Source organism: Megachile rotundata, chromosome 8, assembly GCF_050947335.1.
Source record: "Megachile rotundata isolate GNS110a chromosome 8, iyMegRotu1, whole genome shotgun sequence".
Classification (NCBI taxonomy): Eukaryota; Metazoa; Arthropoda; class Insecta; order Hymenoptera; family Megachilidae; genus Megachile; species Megachile rotundata.
The window spans coordinates 9,669,293-9,692,188 of record NC_134990.1 but is presented as its reverse complement, the minus strand read 5'-3'; the positions used below and the strand labels follow the sequence as shown (position 1 = coordinate 9,692,188).

At 34.0% G+C, this 22,896-nt stretch overlaps 2 protein-coding genes across 6 annotated transcripts in view; one reads left to right on the top strand and one right to left on the bottom strand.

The window, feature by feature from the left end:
- The window catches only part of LOC100881127 (tubulin monoglutamylase TTLL4), a 302,465-nt gene that overhangs the window by 216,153 nt on the left and 63,416 nt on the right, over positions 1–22,896 (bottom strand). Inside the window, exon 1 of one of the 5 annotated variants that reach the window (XM_076534080.1) lies at positions 2,005–2,162. The exons of the other annotated variants lie outside the window; for them this stretch is intronic. The gene's annotated coding sequence lies outside the window, so the exon portion shown is untranslated. Of the gene's footprint in view, positions 1–2,004; positions 2,163–22,896 lie in introns of those variants that run through there. 5 annotated transcript variants of the gene reach the window in all.
- LOC105662104 (uncharacterized) lies at positions 7,528–8,452 on the top strand. The gene has a single exon (XM_012282192.2). The coding sequence runs from the start codon at positions 7,646–7,648 to the stop codon at positions 8,126–8,128; it is 483 nt and encodes a 160-aa protein (XP_012137582.1). The 5' UTR covers positions 7,528–7,645; the 3' UTR covers positions 8,129–8,452.

The following is a 22,896-nucleotide window of genomic DNA, read 5'->3' as shown; positions in this document are numbered from 1 at the left end:
ACCGGTAAATTTGAAAATCGAGGAAAGTCGATTATGGTTGATGGATTAAACGTGACAATTTGCGTATATTTATATTATAGGTGATGTTTGAACACGTATACAGGATTTTTCTAAAGTGCAACTGTCGAGCACCGAAAGTGTCTTTTCTCCCGTCGAAATTTATTTTAAACACATGTAATCAGATAAAGGATCGAGAAAATTGTGAGGACGTTTCCCAACTTTCCTTATAGCCGCGTTTCGAAATTGAACGGTATGCGTTCCCACGTCGAATTATTATCTCCTCGTTGCTTGCTCGCGACAGCATTTTAACTCTCCTTATGCGCCGAGTACAGGATCTCTCTAAAGTCCAACCCCACCCTTACATTACGCAAACGGCGTTAAATATGGAAAAATGTTTCAGACAAAAGTTGTAGATATCAAGGTTAAGATGGTGGCAACAATTTGTCCTTGGTCGTTTGAAGGACACGTCTTCAGTTTCTTAAATAGAACCCCATTTATTGCATATTGTAGCCTGGACGTTTTCAAAACACTACCTATGTTTTTTGTGCGAGTCATTCCCAAGATACGGAGCTTCAAAGTTGACGTATCGTCGGCATTCACGTTACCCAAGGTGCACCGCGCGAGGGTTGCACGATCAGATTTACGCCACTTATGTGACAACTTTGAAGCTTCGTATCTTGGGAATGACTCCTACAAAAAACAAACATAGTGTTTTGAAAACGTCGCTACAATGTGCAATAAATGGGGTTCTATCTAAGAAACTGAGGAAGTGACCTTCAAACCAAGGTCAAATTTTCGCCATCTTATCCCTTGATATCTACAACTTTTCTGGAATATTTTTGCATGTTTGAAGCTGTTGAAATATTAGGGTGGACTTTGGAGAGACCCTGTATAATGCAAAAAGTATACTTCATGCGTTATCTAGTTTGTATATAATTTTATAGAAATTAATCACGTTTATGTTACTTAATTTGAATCGCGAACTTTAAACATTGAATATGCGGAACACATTTCCTGGTATTTAGAGTGCTTATTACAGTACTGTTTATAATGCTTCCTTGAAACTATTTTATAAACCTGTTTCACTTTTTGTGGACGTATTTCCAACTTTACTAACCTATTGCCTTATGAGTCATACTCGTGACGCATGCTACGGTTCAAGTGTAACAAAAATCGTACTTGCCATATAACTAAATTTTATTCTGAAATTATATTATGTAATTTGTGTTTAACTTTAAGAATTGTACAAATTCGAAAATTGATCAAGTTTTTATTCTAAATTTATTTTGTATTTAAATTGCAATTATATGATATATTGTATTTAAAAAATGTATTCTTCCACTAAAAGAAATTAAATTAACTAAAAATTTTCGAATAATGAAATATTTTAAAATCACACAAATTTAAAAAATGTACAAATCCTGATTTTAAATTAATTTCTTATTTAATTTGCTGTTATCCTATATTTAAATTATATTGCATATTTTGTATTTGAAAAATATATTTCTTTACCTAAAGTAATAAAGAAAAACTCAAATTTGTTTAACAATAAAATATTTAAAAAATTCGACAAATTTAAATACACACGAATTAGTAATTCTAAATTTATTTCATTCATAAATTGCTATTATCTTTTCATATTTAAATTATGTCACATAAAATTGTATTTCAAAACAATCTTCCACTTGAAGAAACAAACCCAAAGGTTTTGTACATAAGAAAATTATACCAAAACCTTTCTGTTTACAATTTTCTTATATCGTACCATAAACGAATCTCTCAAAAATTGAAACAAACAAAACAAAAATCATATCTACACAAAACTACACAATCTAATCCCTCAATTAACGAAACAAACACTAAAATTAAATTAAAACAAAATAAAACCAGACTAAAACAATATAAAAGCAAGCTAAAACAGAATAAAATGAAACTAAAACAAAATAAAATAAAATCAAACTAAACCAAAATAAAAAAAATAAAAATACTAAAACAAAGACTCACTCTTTCCGACCGTATCAGCACCGCGTCTCCCAGTTCACTGCAATACAAAGATGCTCCGAAACAAAAAAGAAAAAAAAAAAAAAGAAACTGCATAGAAGAGAAGAAGGAAAGAGCAACGGCGTGTTCATGAAAGTAAAATCATTTCCTGTCGTGGCTGTGCAGCTTCGTCTCACCTGTCTCGAACTGTAGCTCGAAAGCGCAAAGTGAAAACAAATACCCCCCTGATGTACCTGTCCTCGAAGAGGGCAGACGGTGTATACCCCATGAAGAGAACGGTGCATCGTGTTAGCCCTACGGGATTTGCCACGACCTTCGGGAACCCTCGCCACGACCTCGACAGGTTCTTACCAATACTAACAGTACTAATACTAACAGTACATTCTATGTTGATGTACGACTCACTCTGGATTAGGGTATGTTTGGGTGAACTTTGCTATTTTTGGATTTTTAGGGTTTTTGATGGAATTTAATTTGTACGTTTTAAAATTTGGAAGATGAGGTAGGATTGATTTGGGAGTATTGGTGTTTTTGGGTATTTTGGAATGGAAGAAGAGATGTTAGGAGACTTCTGGTAGGTACTTGTGAAGGTACAGACCTTGACAAGTTTTATTAATTGTGGTGATTATATTTATAAATTCTTGTAGGACGAAATTAATATATCTGTAAATTGCGACATTCTGAAGTCTCTATATTCAGAAATTCCAACCTCCCAAAATTCCATTGCCTCTACTTCTCTATATTTCTATATTCCTACATCTCTAGTTCCACACATCCCTACATCCACACATCCCTACATCCACACATCCCTACACCCATACATCCCTATGCAGGGTGGTTCACCACATCTTGCCATCTAGATTTGCATCATTATTATTACTCATAGCAAACAATATTTCAGATGAAGTTGAATAATTTTGAGAGAGGCATAGGTGGTATATTTTTTTTGTAGGTGGACGTGTAAAGGACATATGAAGGTCATTAATGTTTTTTTAAATGGAATCATATATTTTTTATTGCATCAGTTACTCCTTCATATTCTTTACAAAAAAGTATTAATCTATTTATGTGAAAAAATCATTAGTTTAGGAGATATTTTAATTTTAATGTCTATTTACAGAAAAGGTTCAATGTGGCGACCATTTGCATCAGAACACTTTCTGAATCGAGAAATTAATGACTTATTAACATTCCGTAGTGTATAATCTTTCTGCATGTGTAGCACTTTTCCCAGCTTCAAAATAAACTGATAACATGTCTATCTTTTCTTCTTTAGAATACTTCATTATGAAGTGATAATTCACCGTATCGTCGTATTCATCGTATTAGAGACGTAACAGAGACTAAATTTCACTGTTACTGCGTAACAAAAAAATACAAAAACTCACAATTCGTTTGGTGACCTCTCAAAGCATGTAGAAAAACATTTGCTGTTCAGTTAGGGCAGTTCATAATAATAACCAGAAAGTCACGACTTCCTAACAAGTTAGAATTAAAATATCTCCTAAACACAAAGCTAATAATATACCATCACAATAATGCACCAAATAATACACCAAATTAATTCCGCAAAAATTCCCAAATCTTCACCTTTCAGCTTCAAACACATTCACATCACAAGTGCAACGATTAATACATCCAATTAACCGAAACATTCGTCGCAAGATACCCCAAGGATGCGCCGCTCGACGTTTAAATCAACAAGTTGGCGCAACGGGCTGTAAGTTATAGTAATTAACGCGCGGCAATAATATTCGCCAGCTTCCTCCATTACTCCACTGCGCCGGAGAGATTTAGGGCCGAGTGTCTAGACGCGTTCGGATAGCCATGGAACCCCATAGAGTCATTAACTTGCTCACAGCCGCCTTTTTTCTCCCCCTTTTTTTGTTCTCGAAGAACCACGTTGCCCTGCGGGGAACCCTACACCCTCTGCTCCAACTTTTTCCTTGCCTTTCTTATTTTTTCCGGGGAGAATCCCGTGGGATACGGGGGTACAGGGTTTATGTATTCGTCGAATTAACAAGTTTTTTGGGGGACAACCTGTTTGCGGGAGACTCAGGTGGATTTCTTGGAGGGTGAGAGTGAGTTTAAGGTTTTTGGGGTATGGTGGATTTTAGAGGAGAGTGTAGTGTGGGGGAGTATTGTGTTGTTGGTTGTATATCGTGTTGATACTATAATTATGCTGTACAATATATACTACGCTATAACTATGCTATACAATATATACTATACTACAATTATACTATACAATACATACTATATTATATTATAGTATAATATAGTATGTAATATAATTATGATCATAACCAGAGTATTAAGTATTGATTAAGTCATACAAAAATATATTTATTAATATTTATTATATTTATTCCAATTAATGTCTATACATAAATAATACCTTCTCCAGCATAAAAATGTTCCATTATTCATTTTGATGATCTTTAAAAAACTTTATCGCACAATATTTTATATTAAAATAACATTTCTTTATTCATAAAAAAAATTCATATGAACAAAAAATAAAATAAAAACGAGAATAAAATAAATACCATGCACCCAATCGTTATCATTCAATATCTCGATTCATATTTATATAACATTAAATATGCGCGCGAAATTCAAACTGCCACGTGCGAGCATAAACAGAGCGGTAAGTATAAATAATTATTATTAATCTTAATCGAAAGCAGCGCATAGCCAAGTACGTTTAGCATTAAGTGCGATTAAATAACCGATTTGATATTTTCATACGACATGAGGACGTTCCGTTCTTCTTAACGTGACTTTCGAAGCGCAGTTTATATGCATAAGTTTCGTAAGCTTTTATCGAGAGATGACGAGTTATGGCAACGAGTGTACAGCGTCTCTCCAAAGTCCAAACACCTTATATCAGAAACAGCTTCAAACATGCAAAAATGTTCCAGAAAAGTTGTAGATATCAAGGGTTAAGATGGCGACAATTTGACCTTGGTTTGAAGGTCAGGTCTTCAGTTTCTTAAATAGAACCCCATTTATTGCACATTGTAGCAACGTTTTCAAAACACTATGTTTGTTTTTCGTGGGAGTCAGTCCCAAGATACGAAGCTTCAAAGTTGTCACATAAGTGACGTAAATCTGATCGTGCAACCCTCGCGCAGTGCACCTTGGGTAATGTGAATGCCGACGATACGTCAACTTTGAAGCTCCGTATCTTGGGAATGACTAGCACAAAAAATATATGTAGTGTTTTGAAAACGTCGAGGCTACAATATGCAATAAATGGGGTTCTATTTAAGAAACTGAAGACGTGACCTTCAAACGACCAAGGTCAAACTGTTGCCACCATCTTAACCTTGATATCTACAACTTTTGTCTGAAACATTTTTCCATATTTAACGCCGTTTCCGTAATGTAAGGGTGGGGTTGGACTTTAGAGAGATCCTGTACTCGGCGCATAAGGAGAGTTAAAATGCTGTCGCGAGCAAGCAACGAGGAGATAATAATTCGACGTGGGAACGCGTACCCGTTCAATTTCGAATTGAAGATCTGACGCGCGGCTATAAAGAAAGTTGGGAAACGAGCTGTCCTCACAATTTTCTCGTTCCTTTATCTGATTACATCTGTGTAAAATAAATTTCGACGGGAGAAAAGACACTTTCGGTGCTCGAAAGTAGTGTCGCCGGTAAATTTACTTTTGCGAATGACGTTCGTGTACGCGATAAAAAAGACTAATTAACAACCGGACAATAATGAATGCGCGTACGGTTAAAGAAAGTGAATATTAGTGGCGATTCATTTCGTCGGTATAAATAAGAGGAAATATTGTTTATATGATTTATGTGTTCTGTTAGGTGAAGATTGCGTTATCTGGAACTCATTTTAGAACAAGAATAAATGCTTTATACTGATTCAATTTTTGATATATTATAAGTTATGTATATTGCACTTTTTAAGAGTGAGATATGAATTTATTTAGGTTGGTCCATAAATTTTATTTTGTATCATTTATTTAAACAAGTGATATCAATAATTCTGTAAGTACCAAGTCACTAAATTATCAAATTTGTGAAATTGTTAAATTTAGAAATTACTTAGAATACTAGGAAATACTCAGTTTTATAAATTGAGAAATTCCCTAGTTACCAAATTCCCAAATTATTACATTTACAAATTTGGAAATTCCCTAGACACAAAATTAATAAATTTTTCATTCAAAAAAATTCCCTAGTTATCTAATTATTAACCTTGCAAATTGAAAAATTCCCTAGTTATCTAATTATTAACCTTGCAAATTTAAGAATTCCCTAGTTAGCAAAGCCTTAATTATCAAGTTTGCAAACTTCAATATTTCCTAGTTTCAAAACCTTCAAATTATTACATTTACAAATTTGGAAATTCCCTAGTTACTAAATTAACAAATTTCATAATTCCCTAGATATCAAATGATTGACCTTGCAAGTTGACAAATTCCCTAGTTATCAAATGTTTACATCACCAAATTTGCAAGCTTCTAAATTCCCTAATTACCAAATCTCCAAATTATTACATTCACAGATTTCAAAATTCCCTAGATATCAAATTTACAATTGAGAAATTCCCTAGTCATTAAATTATTAATCTTGCAAGCTGAAAAATTCCCTAGTTACAAAATTTACAATTCAGAAATTCCCTAGTCATTAAATTAATAATCTTGCAAGTTGAAAAATTCCCTAGTTACAAAATTTTTAAGTAAAGACATAAAAATCCACAAAATCCTAATTATCCCTCTAAAACGCGAAAGTTAAAAAGCTATAAAAAATCAAGTTTCCTCAAAAACAAAATTTTCCAATTTCCACTATAAACTGATATATCATCCATGTACAGATATTATATATACAAATATACTCCATTAAAAAATACAAAGACTGTAACCTCGCCACTGCACCAACAGCAACCAAAAGAACAAAAAAAATACAAAGTAACTAAAAAAAGTACATATACAATAACCAAAAAAAAAACATTTCCTCAAGCACCTGTACTTAATCAAATTGCGCCACAGTCCCGTAAAACGTTAACTACAGATAATTGTCATTTCCGAAGGGTTGCAACCCCAGAGCTCACAAAGAGCGCCAAAGGGGAAACGTTCGAATCTCAGCCCCGTAAGAAACTTGTCGCAACAGGTTCGAGCCGTTCCTCCCCCGACGGTGGCAAACATCGATCCACCCTTCGCTCTAGGACGTTAAAGGGGGCCGAAAGGACCCCGTCGGTTCGTCTTTCTGCGTGGAAATCGGAGAGCATCGAAAGGAGAGGAAAGGAAGGATCCACCGAGAGGAAGAAGTAGTACGATCCGAGGGGGTGATCGCGGGGGTGGGTGAGTCTCGTTTCTCAGTGCAGGTCCGGGGTGGTTAGGTTGGATTAGTGTCGGAGGGTGTCAGGGTAGGGAGAAAGAGCGGCAGATGGTCGGCGAGGACCCTGACGTGGGAAGCTCCGAATTCTCCGAGTTCCCACAGCCAGAGTGCACCTGCCTTCCCCACTCTGTCACCCCGTGGGGCTATATAAGACCCGGGGTTGCTCGTCTACGGCATCATTCGCTCACTAGCGCTTCAGAGATCCTCTCCGAGTAAACCCAACCACTCCGAGTGCGTTCGTTGTGTTCTCCTTTAAAACCGGTTCAGTGAAATCGAAGATGGCCGCCACCATGAGCCACGTGTTCGACTACGAGAACGAGCTGAACGACAATCTGTACAACCTGAAGATGTCCGGCAAAAACGCCGCGAACAAGCGGGTCAGGAGCGTGCTGAAGCCCATCATGCGACTGCTGAAGAAGAGAACCAGCAGAGGCAAATACGCCAAGGGACAGAAAGCGGTGCCGCAGGTCGAGATATTCACCGAGGAGGTGGACAACCAGAACAACGCCAACGAGGCACTGGAGAGGAGGCTGCTCGCCGAGCTCCAGGACGCCGAGGAGGGAGCGGCCATCACCGTCTGCCTGGATGGCCAGATGACAGTTGTGCCCGTTGTCCCGGGTCAGTGCTACGTGCCCGTTCATTTCGCGCACACCCACGCCGGAGACTTCTACTGGACCACTCTCAGCATGGCCGACAGTGACCTGTGCTACAAAGAGCGGGCGTATTCGCAGTACCAGACACCAGAGATGCAGGTCGCGTGAAACGACGCATCCCTCTGACTCATCTACCTCACTCCAGATACTGGAATCGAGAGTCCACGACTCTACCTTGGGGATACCCTGAAGAGACTGCCTTTAGATTAGACGCGTTCGAAACTGTGATACGTAGATTGTAACGTTTTAATCGGAGATTCATGGAGTTTGTCGACCTTTTTTTTTGGTTTGGCGATATGTGATCGCAGAATTGTGATATTTGTACCTAGTAGGTTAGGGATACTTTGTGATAGCGGCTTTAAGCATCGGCTCGCCGGTGACACTTCCTATTGTCTTCCAATTTTTTAAGAGAATAAATGTAATACACCTGAATACCTGTTTCGTCACTCACCTTACCATTTAGTTATAAGTTTAATTTTAAGAGTCGAATTTTAATTTCTATGATTCTCTTCTTTTTTTTGCTTGAAGATATTCTTTTGAGGAAATAACAAAAACAGAGACTCTTCAGAGAAATCCGTATTTGATTCACCTGCGACGAAAATTGTTAGCCCTGAACAATACAAGCAAACAAAGACTTGAATTTGAAAGGGTCCATTCATACCTGAAACTGGTTTGTGAAAGCCTGGAGGGTCCTTTCAGCCCTTCGTCGAGAAAAGATTCGAAAATCTCTTAAGAATTTCGAATTCATAGAGACAGGAAAAGTTTTGACGGAACGTAGCGTGTATTGGAGAGAAAGTTTATGGACGATAGTTTTGCAGCGTTGATTGAGGGGGTTCTGGGGATTTGAAAAGCGGGGACCTTGAAAGAAATACAATGAACGTGGATTTCGAGGAATTTATTTATGCAATTTTGGAGGGAATAACGTAGGATATTAGGGTGATTAATCCTCCCTCTTATAACCATTCAATTATCCTTTTTTGCACGGTTAATCAATGCACCTGTGATTCTTGGTATAAAGTGAAACAGGTTTCTTGCGTAACTAAGAAACTGATTGGCTTCCCCTGTTTTCGCGAGTGTATCATAATGCATACGCGCATTAAATCAGCATGAAAATTATAAAAGTCCTTTTTTTTTAGCGATCGTTGCAAAATTTATATGTTATTTATAAACTTGGGAATTGGATCGATTATGATGTCGTAGTCTTTTAGCGTGTTTGAAGACATTTTATTTTAGAAATGGGTAATTGTTGATACTCTAATTGCTATATATTTTAATAAAAAAATTAACTGAACATTGCTGTACATTTTAATACTCATAAAAATTAAGGGTTAGGAATAAAGTAATTTTTATTTTAAATAATAAAGAAATTCTTCATTCTTAATTTTATTCTTTAATTCTTGATTATATATTTGTTTGGCAGGAGAATTTTTATTTCTAACAGTATACAGGGTTGATTCTTTATTTTTTATAACTGATACTGAGGGAATTTTTCATTTTTATTTCTTGTTAAGAAGGGTTGATTTTGAACTTTCATATTTTAATGACTTTTCTTCAGTTTTCTATAAATCAGATTTTTAGTTTATATTTTTATTGACAGTACAAGGGGTTGATTTGCAATTTTTATTTTTTAAAGAAAGTACAAGGGGTTGATTTTTAATTTTCATTTCTTGGTAAAGATACAAGAGGTTGATTTCTAAATAATATTTTCTGTTAACAGTACAAATACTTCAATTATAATTTTTATTTTTTGAAGAAAATACAAGGAATTGATTTTTAATTTTTATTTTTTGGCGAAGATGCAAGGAATTGATTTCTAACTAATATTTTCCTATTAACAGTACAAATACTTTAATTATAATTTTTATTTATTATTTTTAGTACAAGGGGTTGATTTTCAGTTTTTATTTTTTGTGACAGAAGGGGTTGATTTTCAGCTTTCATTTTTTGAAGAAAATACGAGGAATTGATTTTTAATTTTTATATTTTGGTATAGATACAAGGGGTTGATTTTTAATTATCATTTTTTTTTAAATCACAAGGGATTAATTTCTAAATTCAAATATTTACTTTGTTACATTATGTATGACATTAACCCCATTCGAAACGTACTTTCATACTTTATGTTCCTAAAAAAAATTAAAAAACACAGAAAATTTAATACAATTTTGTACGATATTACAATAAACGAACATAAAAGACAGTAAATTAATTGAAAAAAAAATGATCATGCAAAGTCGGTTCATTGAAAAGGCTGAAGAATAGGTGCACACGTGTTGCCCATATGTGACAAGCACATGTTCGAAGGGGTGAATGGGGTTGTGTGAATTCACATGATTTTTCCGCGGCCAGTTGGGACTCACCCTTCGTACGTCGAAAAGAATAACAAAAGAATGCAGAATGTATCAGATACTAATACAATAATACGAGGGGTGCATAATCTCGAATATGGCCCATCGATGGGGTTAACCCAATTTTCAGTTTGTTTAACGGTCAGCAAACCGCAAGTGTCCGAATGGGGTTGGGAATGCAAATGTTAAGCAGCGTAGGTTATAATACTATCGGTTCCATTAAGGTGTAGTAACAATTGAACTGCTTTTGTATTATGGGAACAGCTTAAAATTAACTGTTTTTTTTTTATGTTTTTACTAATTTATGCATATAAGTTTAAGTAGTTTATACACTGATTAGGTGTAAAAATTGTGGGTTACATTTTGAAATTTTAATAAATTAAGAAACATTAAATAGCTAGTTTTATTATTTGAGTGACTTATTTATGACTTTCGTAAACTATGATTTAATTCTAAGTAAATTAATGCAGTTTTGATATTAATATAAATTTATATTAAACAAGAAATTGATTCTAAAATACTAATAATAAGTGATGGAAGAAAATTTTTGCAAATTGAGAAAAGAAGGTGAGAAAAAAATTGTTTGAAGACAAAACTTTTAATAATTTTTCATACAACATTTTTGCATTGTAAATTTATTTAATATATTTAATACATTCGTTCCTCGTTATATTACTGCGAATTGATTCTATTTAAAAGTAATTTAATTTAAAATTAATATTATTTAATATAGAAATAAATTACTTGTCCAAAAACAAGTTTGCAATATTCTAAACTAAAAATGATTCATTTTAATTGAATTTTAAATATCTTAAATTTCTAAGACGTGTAATGTTCACTTGAAAAATTTCTTTAAATAAAATTGTTAAATAAAATGTATATAATTATATAATCCAGAAGATATATTATAAAAAAGGTTTGAATTTGTAGAATGTATAGTAAGCTTGAAGACGATTAAAGGATAGAACCCTGAAGAGATGCAACCCCTCGTACAACCCTGCATTAGGACCCAGCATCAAATTTCTCGCAAAACATCAAATAAATCGATAAAATTACAATACGAATTTCACAAACAATTACCCTATCAACCCCTATAAATAATTAACATGTTAATAATTTTTAAATAAAATTCGATAATTCTCAATTTAATTAAAAAATACCAAGTAATTAATTTTAAAAGTTCCTAGTTAACGTATCCCCAAATTATTAAATTTGAAAATTGAAAAATTCCCTAGTTACCAAATCCTAAAATTATCAAGTTTGGAAATTTTAATATTCCCTAGTTACCAAATTTTCAAATTATTACATTTGCAAATTTCGAACTTCCCTAGACACCAAATTAACAAATTTACAAATTCCCTAGATATCAAATTATTGATCTTGCAAGTTGAAAAACTCCCTAGTTACCAAATCCTAAAATTATCAAGTTTGGAAATTTCAATATTGCCTAGTTACCAAATTCCCAAATTATTACATTTGCAAATTTCAAAATTCCCAGACACCAAATTAACAAATTAACAATTGAAAAATTCCCTAGTTATTAAATTATTAACCTTGCAAGTTGAAAAATACCCTAGTTACCAAATCCGTAAATTACCAAGTTTACAAATTTCAATATTCCCTAGTTACCAAATTTCCAAATTATTACATTTGCAAATTTCGAACTTTCCTAGACACCAAATTAACAAATCTACAAATTTACAAATTCCCTAGATATCAAATTATTGATTTTGCAAGTTGAAAAACTCCCTAGTTACCAAATCCTAAAATTATCAAGTTTGGAAATTTCCTAGTTACCAAATTCCCAAATTATTACATCTGCAAATTTCAAAATTCCCAGACACCAAATTAACAAATTAACAATTGAAAAATTCCCTAGTTATTAAATTATTAACCTTGCAAGTTGAAAAATACCCTAGTTACCAAATCCATAAATTGTCAGCTTTGTAAATTTGAAAATTCCCTACTTCTGAAATTACTAAATTGTCAAATTCGTAAATTGAAAAATTTCCCAGTTAACAACTCACTAAACTATATATGTAATTGCCACCATAAAAAATTCCTAAATTACCAAATTTTAAAGCAAAAATATTTAAAAATCCCCAAAATCTTAAACTCTATAAACCTCAAAAATTAAAAAGCTATAAAAAATCAAGTATCCTTAAAAACTTTCTAAACATTCTATCAACTATCAACCCGAAAATAACTAACACATTAATAATTCAGAAACAAAATTCCGAAATTTTTAAGTTAATTAAAAAATACCAAATAATATTATACCACTTCCTGTAATTAAATTTTCGACCCCGAAAACTGTTCAATCCCAAAAATATTCTGTAAAAAGACTCACGCGAAAACTTCATTTGCATTTTACTGTAACAGTATTCCGTATACAGTTACCTTATCGATTTCCCATTTAACTTTTGATACTTTTTACTCTTTAACCGATTTCTACCGCAATAATTCTTCGTTTCCGTTTAATTTCTCGCTTATTTTGTAAATGGCGCGGTCGCCGAAAGAAATTCATTAGCAACTTAATGCGATTTAAACACGTTCCAATAAGCTTCTGAATATTCCCAAAGGAAATTATGTCAGTCGAACCGAATTAACCACGCCACACCTCTTTCGTGTTATCAACTGTTGAACACATTTTATTAACGGCCGGCCATTTTTGAATTATGGCAGCTTTCTGTGTCATCCGGTCGATTCGCAACAAAGTCCTCAAAACGGCCGGTTATAAACTGTACTAAATTATTATTTATGTACGAACAATTAATAATGTTTGACGTGTCCATATATTCGATAAGAAATTAAATGTAGCTGAAGAAGAGAAACTTTCATTTGAGTGGATTTATTAAAAATATGTAGTTTATTAAAAATATGTGGATTTAATTAAAATCAATATTTCAATCGCTAATATTGATCTCATAGGAAATATTTTTTTGTTCTAATTATTATTAACAATTATAAAAAATTAAGATACATGTCTGGGGAAATATCCCTATATTAAAAATGCAGAGATCCTGAAGTCCCTGGATTCAAATGTACCCAGATCCAAAAATCCCTAGATCCCAATATTCCTAGACCCAAATATCCTCAGATCCAAAAATCCCTAGATCCCAATGTTCCTAGATTCAAATGTCCTCAAATCCAAAAATCCCTAGATCCAGAAACTCCTAGTTCCAAATTTCCCTAGATCCAAAAATCTCCAAATTCAAATATCACTAGATCCAGAAACTCCTAGTTCCAAATTTCCCTAGATCCAAAAATCTCTAAATCCTAATATCCCTAGATCCCAATATAGCTAGAATCAAATATCCCTAGATCCAAATATCCTCAAATCCAAAAATGCCTAGATCCCAATATTTCTAGTTCCAAATATCACTAGATCCAGAAACTCCTAGTTCCAAATTTCCCTAGATCCAAAAATCTTTAAATCCTAATATCCCTAGATCCCAATATAGCTAGAATCAAATATCCCTAGATCCAAATATCCTCAAATCCAAAAATGCCTAGATCCCAATATTTCTAGTTCCAAATATCACTAGATCCAGAAACTCCTAGTTCCAAATTTCCCTAGATCCAAAAATCTCTAAATTCAAATATCACTAGATCCAGAAACTCCAAGTTCTAAATTTCCCTAGATCCAAAAATCTCTAAATCCTAATATCCCTAGATCCCAATATCGCTAGAATCAAATATTCCTAGATCCAAATATCCTCAAATTCAAAAATCCCTATATCCAAATATTCCTAGTTCCAAATATCACTAAATCCAGAAACTCCTAGTTCCAAATATCCCTAGATCCAAAAATCTCTAAATTCAAATATCCCCAGATTCCAATATAGCTAGATCCAAATATCGCTATATTAAAAATACAGAAATCCAAAAGTCCCTAGATTCAAATATCCCTATATTAAAAATACCTAGATCCAAAATATCCCTATACTAAAATATCCTTGAATTCGAACCTCCTTAGATTCAAATATCCCTAGAATCATATACCTCGAAATTGCTATGTCCCTAGATTTGTAGTTTGTTTAAAATATAAGGATTTAATTTCTATATCTGCTAATATTGATCTTATAATACATATCATTTTGTTCTAATTATTATTTATAATTATAAAAATTAGGTTATAAGAAAATAGAAATCATAGAATGATAGAAAGCGTTTCGTTGAACAAGATTTCGGTTATTTTTAATTGCAATGTGTAACAGCTCGTAAGAACAGCCTGTTTGAAAACGGATAAACAAAAGTCGTGCGAAATGAATCAATAATACAACCACTTTCCTCGCCAGTCAGCTTAATCGATGCTATTTCTGCCGGTGAAATGAATTCATTATGCGAGCTCGCCTTCTCTTTCACTCTCTCTCCGTCTCACACTCTCTCGTTCGTTGAAAAGAATTTCCATCGTAATGCCGTAAAACATTCTCCTCCGAGTAATTGCGACAATTACCAGAGGAAAGGGATGAGAAATTAGTAGTTCGATTTGTATCGGGGAAAAAAATGCTCTCTCAAGGATTCGAGAAGTACACACGCATGCAACGTTGGCCTCCTTTGCATAAAGAGGTCTTTGCGACGCCTTCGCTGTTCTTTAATTGCTGTATTAAGCTCTCCGACTTTCAAATCCGTGCGTAAACAAATCTGCAACTTCTCAATTTTTCTGAATTCTCAAATTTTCCAATCAGTGCATATGTAAATTTTCACATATACACATGTCTACATTTTCAAACATATACATATGTAAATTTTTAATTTAGTTTCTTTATATTTGTAATTTTCCAATTTCTTAAGTTCGCAAGTGTTACTATTCTTTTATCTTTTTTCGAACATACAAATTTACACCTTAACAGATTTTGAAATTACTACGTTCTTCGATATCTAAATATTCAAATTTCGGAAATTCTACCATCTTAAAATCCCTAGATATCTATATCACTAGATAGACAAATATATAGCACAAGATACCTTCCAACCCAAGTTACTAGATAACCAAACGTGTAGTCTTTCAAATCTCTAGATTCCCTAATTTTAATATCCCTAAGTTCCTAGATCATCAAGACCAACTAATTCCTAGATTCACAAATCTCTAGACTCATATATCTCTAGATTTCAATATCCATAGTTTTCTATAACCCTCGATCCAAATATCCCTAGATTCAAATATCTCTTGATCCGAAAATCCCCAAATTCAAATATCTCTAGTTCCGAAAATTCCTAGATCTCAATATCCCTAGATTACAATATCCATATTTTTCTATAACTCTCGCTCCACATATCTCTATATTCAAATATCCCTAGATCCAAAAGTCCCTAGTTACAAAAATCCCTAGATTCAAATATCTCGGAAAGAAAAATCCCTAGATCCAAATAGCCCTAGTTCCAAGAATCCACAAGTGCCGATATTCCTAGATCCAAATATCCCTAGTTCCAAGAATCCACAAGTGCCGATATTCCTAGATCCAAATATCCCCAGATCCCAATATCCCCAGATCCCAATATCCCCAGATCCCAAAATCCCCAGATCCCAATATCCCCAGATCCCAATATCCCCAGATCCCAATATCCCCAGATCCCAATATCCCCAGATCCCAATATCCCCAGATCCCAATATCCCCAGATCCCAATATCCCCAGATCCCAATATCCCCAGATCCCAATATCCCCAGATCCCAATATCCCCAGATCCCAATATCCCCAGATCCCAATATCCCCAGATCCAAAAATCTCTATTTCCAAAAATCCCAATAACCCTAGATTCAAAAATCCTGAGATCCCAATATCCCTAGATTAAAACATCCTTGAATACCAACCTCCCTAGATTCAAATATCCCTATAATTATATATCCCACAATTACTATCTCCCTAGATTCGTATGTTCCTATATTTCTATAACTCTATATTCGTATATCCCTTATGGTTGAGTTTGATATTCCCTAAATACTTAATTTATCATAAATTTCTAAAATGCCATAAAATCCTTGGAAACGAACGGTCAACCGTACTCCGATGTATGTAGTTGCACGTAAACCAGATTTGCCATTGACTGTACGCCGTTTCCATACGACGTATGTCGGTCGACGCGTGAAACTTTTCCTGCTGGAAATTAATTGTTCGAAGGTGGCAGCTGTCGTTGGGGAATTTTGTCAATGTCGCGCATATATCGGTCGATAAAGATCCAGAGACCTGACGATTCCAGATAACGAGACACGCAATTTCGGTTAATTTTCAGATTGCCCGTATCGTATCGCCCGCGACACACGTTTCGCTTCCACGAAATTTTCTCGCACTTGCTTCTCAACACTTTCACCGCGATTTCGACTATAATCGATCTTGTCACGGGTTATTATTTGGCCGTCGACGATCCGTGCCGCAGAGTACGCACTGTTTCAATGAATTATCGCGTATTAAGATCTTTTATTATTAATATCTGTTTTCGGCGAGATAATCTGGATTTGCCACGGTGGATGCAATTTTAACACGATTATCGTTCGATGAATTATTGCCGCGTATTATGCGCGGTTATTAAATCCGCATTATAAACGTGCGCGTGTCGTTTCGATGTGTACATTCGAATAACTTTTAGATCGCGATATCTTTAGAAAACAATCTCCTTGGGCTTTAATGGGCTGAGATAATAATCTATGCATTTCAAAATCCTCGAATACCAATGCAAATTTAATTAACGCGATATCACTAGATCTCGATATTCTTGGATATTTGTTTAGAAATATCCCTAGATCTGAATAACAATAGGTGTATGTATCAACTGAAATATCTCTAGATTTTAACATTTTTGAGACTCGATACGAATTTCAATAATCGTAGATTTCAACATTAAGTGGATTATATATGATTTCAAATATCACTAGATGCAAACATTTTTAAGGATGTATACAAATTTTAATATCCCTAGATTTCAATAGATGTCGATTCTGTAAGATGTTAATATCCCTAGACATCAATAACTGTACTCACAAATATTCGAAGGAATTAATTGCAATATCCCTAGTATCAGATAACTGCACCTTCAGATATCCCTAAATATCTATACAGGGTGGCTCACCACATTTTGCCATCTAGATTTGCGTCATTATTATTACTCACAGCAAACAATGTTTTAGATGAAGTTGAATGATTTTGAGAGGGGCATATACTGGTGGTATATTTTTTTGTGGGTGGACGTGTAAAGGACATATGAAGGTCGTTAATGTTTTTTTAAATGGAATCATATATTTTTTATCGCATCAGTTACTCCTCCATATTCTTTACAAAAAGTATTAATCTATTTATGTGAAAAAATCATTAGTTTAGGAGATATTTTAATTTTAATGTCTATTTACAGAAAAGGTTCAATGTGGCGACCATTTGCATCAGAACACTTTCTGAATCGAGAAATTAATGACTTACTAACATTCCGTAGTGTATAATCTTTCTGCATGTGTAGCACTTTTCCCAGCTTCAAAATAAAATGATAACATGTCTATCTTTTCTTCTTTAGAATACTTCATTATGAAGTGATAATTCACCGTATCGTCGTATTCACCGTATTAGAGACGTAACGGAGACTAAATTTCACTGTTACTGCGTAACAAAAAAAAAAACAAAAACTCACAATTCGTTTGGTGACCTCTCAAAGCATGTAGAAAAACATTTGCTGTTCAGTTAGGGCAATTCATAATATTGACCAGAAAGTCACGATTTCCTAACAAGTTAGAATTAAAATATCTCCTAAACTAATGATTTTTTCGCATAAATAGATTAATACTTTTTTGTAAAGAATCTGAAGAAGTAACTGATGCAATAAAAAATATATGACTCCATTTAAAAAAATATTAATGACCTTCATATGTCCTTTACACGTCCACCACAAAAAAATATACCACCAGCCCCTTTCAAAATCATACAACTTCATCTGAAACATTGTTTGCTATGAGTAATAATAATGAGGCAAATCTAGATGGCAAAATGTGGTGAGCCACCCTGTATACATATGTAGATATATCCATTAATACATATGTCCATATACATGTACACATGTACGCATGTATATACATGTTCCCACATGCGTGTATGTCTGTGTATGTATGTATGCATGTTCTCACATGTTCAGTCGTGACAGTCAACGTCACATAAGACTCATATTAAAAACCCACTGCTCGCAAACCATAAAAAGCCAGTACATTATCTTACTTTGTATGTTATTAAAGAAGAAACGCGCCATAAATATACATACAGACGTCCGGTCAGTATCAGACGACGATTTTAATATAAATTCGCATTAAACCCATAAAGTGCAGTCGAATTTCATGGGTATTTATGGACCAGGTGTGTCACATCGCCGAGAGAAGCGTAATTTACAGCAACATTAAGTGACACGCGCTGTTACAGATCGCGCGTAAGCACATACCCTTAGGTGTCCTGCTTTTAATGCGATTCGAAAACTCGGTAATTCACTTTTAATTCCGATTTTGCTGTCGCTACTGTGCACGATCGTTTCCATTATATCGCGTCGTTCGTATCATTATCCGTTCAATGTTTCGTGCTGCAACATTTCGATCGCTCGATCGACGTATTTGCCTCGTGGGAATCGAAAAGAAAGTTCGATTTCCGGCACTGCTGAAGAAGTGTCTTCGATTCGTAACGAGATATGATCATGACATCAAAATTAAAATATTTTTACAAAATTTAACTATATATTTACTGGAATTTGAGTGTTGGTCTGATTGCATATAAAATCTCGTTTTTGTTACGATTTTTATTCGAATATTATTAATATTGATTATAGGGTATATAAAAGTTATTATTTGTAGTCTGACTAATGTTAGAGGAATCTAGTAACAGATATTGGGCAATTTAGAAATTTAAAAATTTAGTGATCTAGAGATTTAGGGATATAGGAATCTATAAGCTTAGGCACTGGTGCTTTTAGGTATCTAGATATTAGGGGTACCGAAAAGTAATCAAAATTTCTTCGATGATTTCAAAGTTTTTCTATGAAAAATCGAAGGACTTTTTTTGGGAAGGGAACAATTGCCTTTACGCTGGCAAAAAGCGTTAGAAAGTGATGGAAATTATTTTGTTGATTTAAGATTTCTTTAATAAATAAATATTTTTCACCAGCAAACAAAATTTTGATTACTTTTCGGTACCCCTAATATATTGCTATGTAGGAGTATAGTTGTCTGGGGATATTGGTAGCTAGGCACATTTGTATTCAGGGATATTGCTATCTAAGGTCGTTAACATCTAGCGATATTTGTATCCAGGGATATTGCTATCTAGGAATATTGCTATCTAGGGATAATGCTACAGATTATATATGTATACAAGAGAAAATAAAAAAGGAAGAAAATAAAATTTGTATTATAGAAAATTGAAATGAAAAGTGTAAAACGCAATTTGATAAATGATATATAAAACAGTTAGATTGAATATTCCATTTCTTGGATTTAATTCAATTAGACGTATCAGTATCGATATCAATAATATCGGAATTTTATACGCGATCTGATGTGCATGGATATATCGGTTATCGATACATATCGATATCAAATATCGGTACAATTGTAATACATCGTCATCAGTAATAACCAGTAGAAAGGTATGTACATAAGAAGCAATATTAGAACTTGAACATTTTCAAATTTTCAAATTTTCTGAATTTCTGTATTTGTTAATTTCAGAATGTTAACAATTTTTAATTGACACATTTTTGTGTGTTTAGAATTCAAACTTTTCTAGATTCTGAATTTTTATAATTCCAAATTAACTAGATATTGAATTTACAAATTTAGATTTTTTAATTTAATAAATTTTCAAGTTTCTCAATTTCTAGATTTCTATAATTCTAGATTTCCAAATTCTCCAATTTTCTATATTTTCAAATGTAGAATTTCATAAATGATCAAGTTTCTAAATTTCTGAATTACCAAATAACAAATTTTCTAGTCTTCAAACTTTCAAATCGCCGAATTTCCAAATCTCGTATTTACAGATTACCCAATTTTCAAATCCCTAAATTTACGAATCCCCAATTTCCAAATTTCTAAATTTTCAAGTCTCTATATTTCCAAATCTCCAATTTTCACATGTTAAAATTCCCAAATCTCTAAATTTCTAAAACCAAAAATTTCCAAAACCCTAAATCTCTACTAATACACTTCAAAATTCCATAATTTCCCAATTCCTATATCTCCAAGTTCCCTAATTTCCCAATTCCCATATCTCCAGATCCCTTAATTTCATAATTCCCATATCTCCAAGTCCCCTAATTTCCCAATTCCCATATCTCCAGGTCCCTTAATTTCATAATTCCCATATCTCCAAATCCCCTAATTTCCCAATTCCCATATCTCCAAGTCCCCTAATTTCCTATTTCCTAAATCTACAAATCTTTTAATTTCTTAATTCCCAAATCTCCAAATCCATAAATTTCCAAATTCCCAAAGTTCCAAATTCTCAAATTCCCAAATTACTAAATCCCTAAATCCCCAAATCCCTAAAATGTACAAATTGTCAAATCCCTAAATCCCCAAATCCTTAAATTCACAAATTTCCAAATCACTAAATCTCTAAATTCCTAAATCCCCAAATCCCCAAATCCCTAAGTCCCTAAATCCCAAAATTTCCAAATCCTCAAATCTCAGAATTCCCAAATCTCCAAATCCCCAAATCCCCAAAACACCAAAACCCCAAAAAACCTCAAATCCATAAATTCACAAATTACTAAATCCCAAAATTTTCATATCCCCAAATCCTTAAATTTCCAAATCCCCAAATCCCCAAATCTCCAAAACACCAAAACCCCAAAAAACCTCAAATTCATAAATTCACAAATTACTAAATCCCCAAGTCCCTACATCCTTAAATCCCCGAATTCCCAAATCTCCAAATCCCCAAATCCCCAAATCTCCAAAACACCAAAACCCCAAAAAACCTCAAATCCATAAATTCACAAATTACTAAATCCCCAAATTTTCATATGCCCAAATCCTAAAATCCCCAAATCTCCAAAACACCAAAATCCCAAAAATCCTCAAATTACTAAATTCCCAAATCCCTACATCCTTAAATCCCCAAATTCCCAAATCTTCAAATCTCCAAATCCCCAAATTCCCAAATCCCCAACATCCCAAAAATCCAAAAATTCCCAAATCCCCTAATTCCAAACTCCCAACTACCGAATTCTTAATTCCCCAGTTAATCAACATTTGCGTACGACTGTACGTAAGACGCGTGCTCGGTTTAGCGTAGCGCGTAAGGTGTGTTATGTGTGACGCGTCTAGATACACACGTGACAGGCGTGCGTAGAAGGGCCGCCGAGATCGCGGGAGCACGTGTACGGTGGTATTTATACGGCGCTCTCTCGGGGCCGTGGGAATGAGCGGGCACCGCGACCGTTCTGGCACGAGCGCCGCGACGCGACGAGCGTCGACCAACGCGAAACCGGACGCGGACACGGGACGGAGAACGCGAAAGCCGATTATGTATAAACCTACCGTGAACACAAGCCGATTCCGCGACACGTGCTTTTCCCGCGGCCATAAATCGGCCGAGAAACGCTGCTGAGAAAGTGCCGGCATGCCGGATCGAAAGGTATCCGCTTCTTGCTACCAAACGACCCGCCCCAGGCCCAGCGACCGTGATAATTGGACCTTTTCTTCGTTCTGTCTCTCGATTCGATGCACTTCCATGTCTACGCGACCGTAATGTTCCTGGATTATCGATTATGTAGCCCGAAAGGGGAAACGAATATGTTCCGGTGCTTTTCGAGGATTTTTGGGTTTTCGATGTGATTTGGTTTTTGATTTTTGGATGGTTATTGGGATTCTTGGCGGTTGGGTGTTTTGGGGTTTTTGAGGGTGAGGTTTAGGGGAGGATTTTTGAAATTAGGGAATTTTGTAGAGTTCCAGATCTCAGATTTCTTGAATTTTCAGATTTTAGTAATTCTCAAATTTTCTGATTCCAAAAGTTACAAATTTTTAAATGTAAAATTTCTGAATTTTAGAATTACCAAATTTCACAAATTTGCTTATTCTCAAATTGCTCTAAAAATTTTCAAATTTCTCAAATTCTCAAATTTCTAAATGCCAAAATTCTCAAATTTCCAAATTCTAAAATTACCAAATTTCACAAATTTCCTTATTCTGAAATTGCACTGAAAAATGTCAAATTCTTTAAATTCGCAAATCTGAAAATATCAAGATTTCAAATTTCCTAAATTTCTAAAATTCTCAAATCTCAATAATTTTGAAATTTCAAGCTTTCAAATTTTCAAATTCTAAAATTACCTAATTTCTCAAATTTCCTTATTCTCCAATTGTTCTAAAAAATGTCAAATTTCTTAAATTCTCAAATCTCAAAATATCCAAATTTCTAAAATTCTCAAATCTCAAATATTTTCATATTTCAAAGTTCCAAATTTCCAAATTCTAAAATTACCTAATTTCTCAAATTTCCATATTCTGAAATTGCTCAAAAAAATTTCAAATTGCTCGAATACTGAAATCTCGAAAAATTGAAA

What these genes read in the sequence shown, in the direction of transcription:
- LOC105662104 (XM_012282192.2), top strand. Translation starts at nt 7,646, where the DNA reads ATGGCCGCCACCATGAGCCACGTGTTCGACTACGAGAACGAGCTGAAC.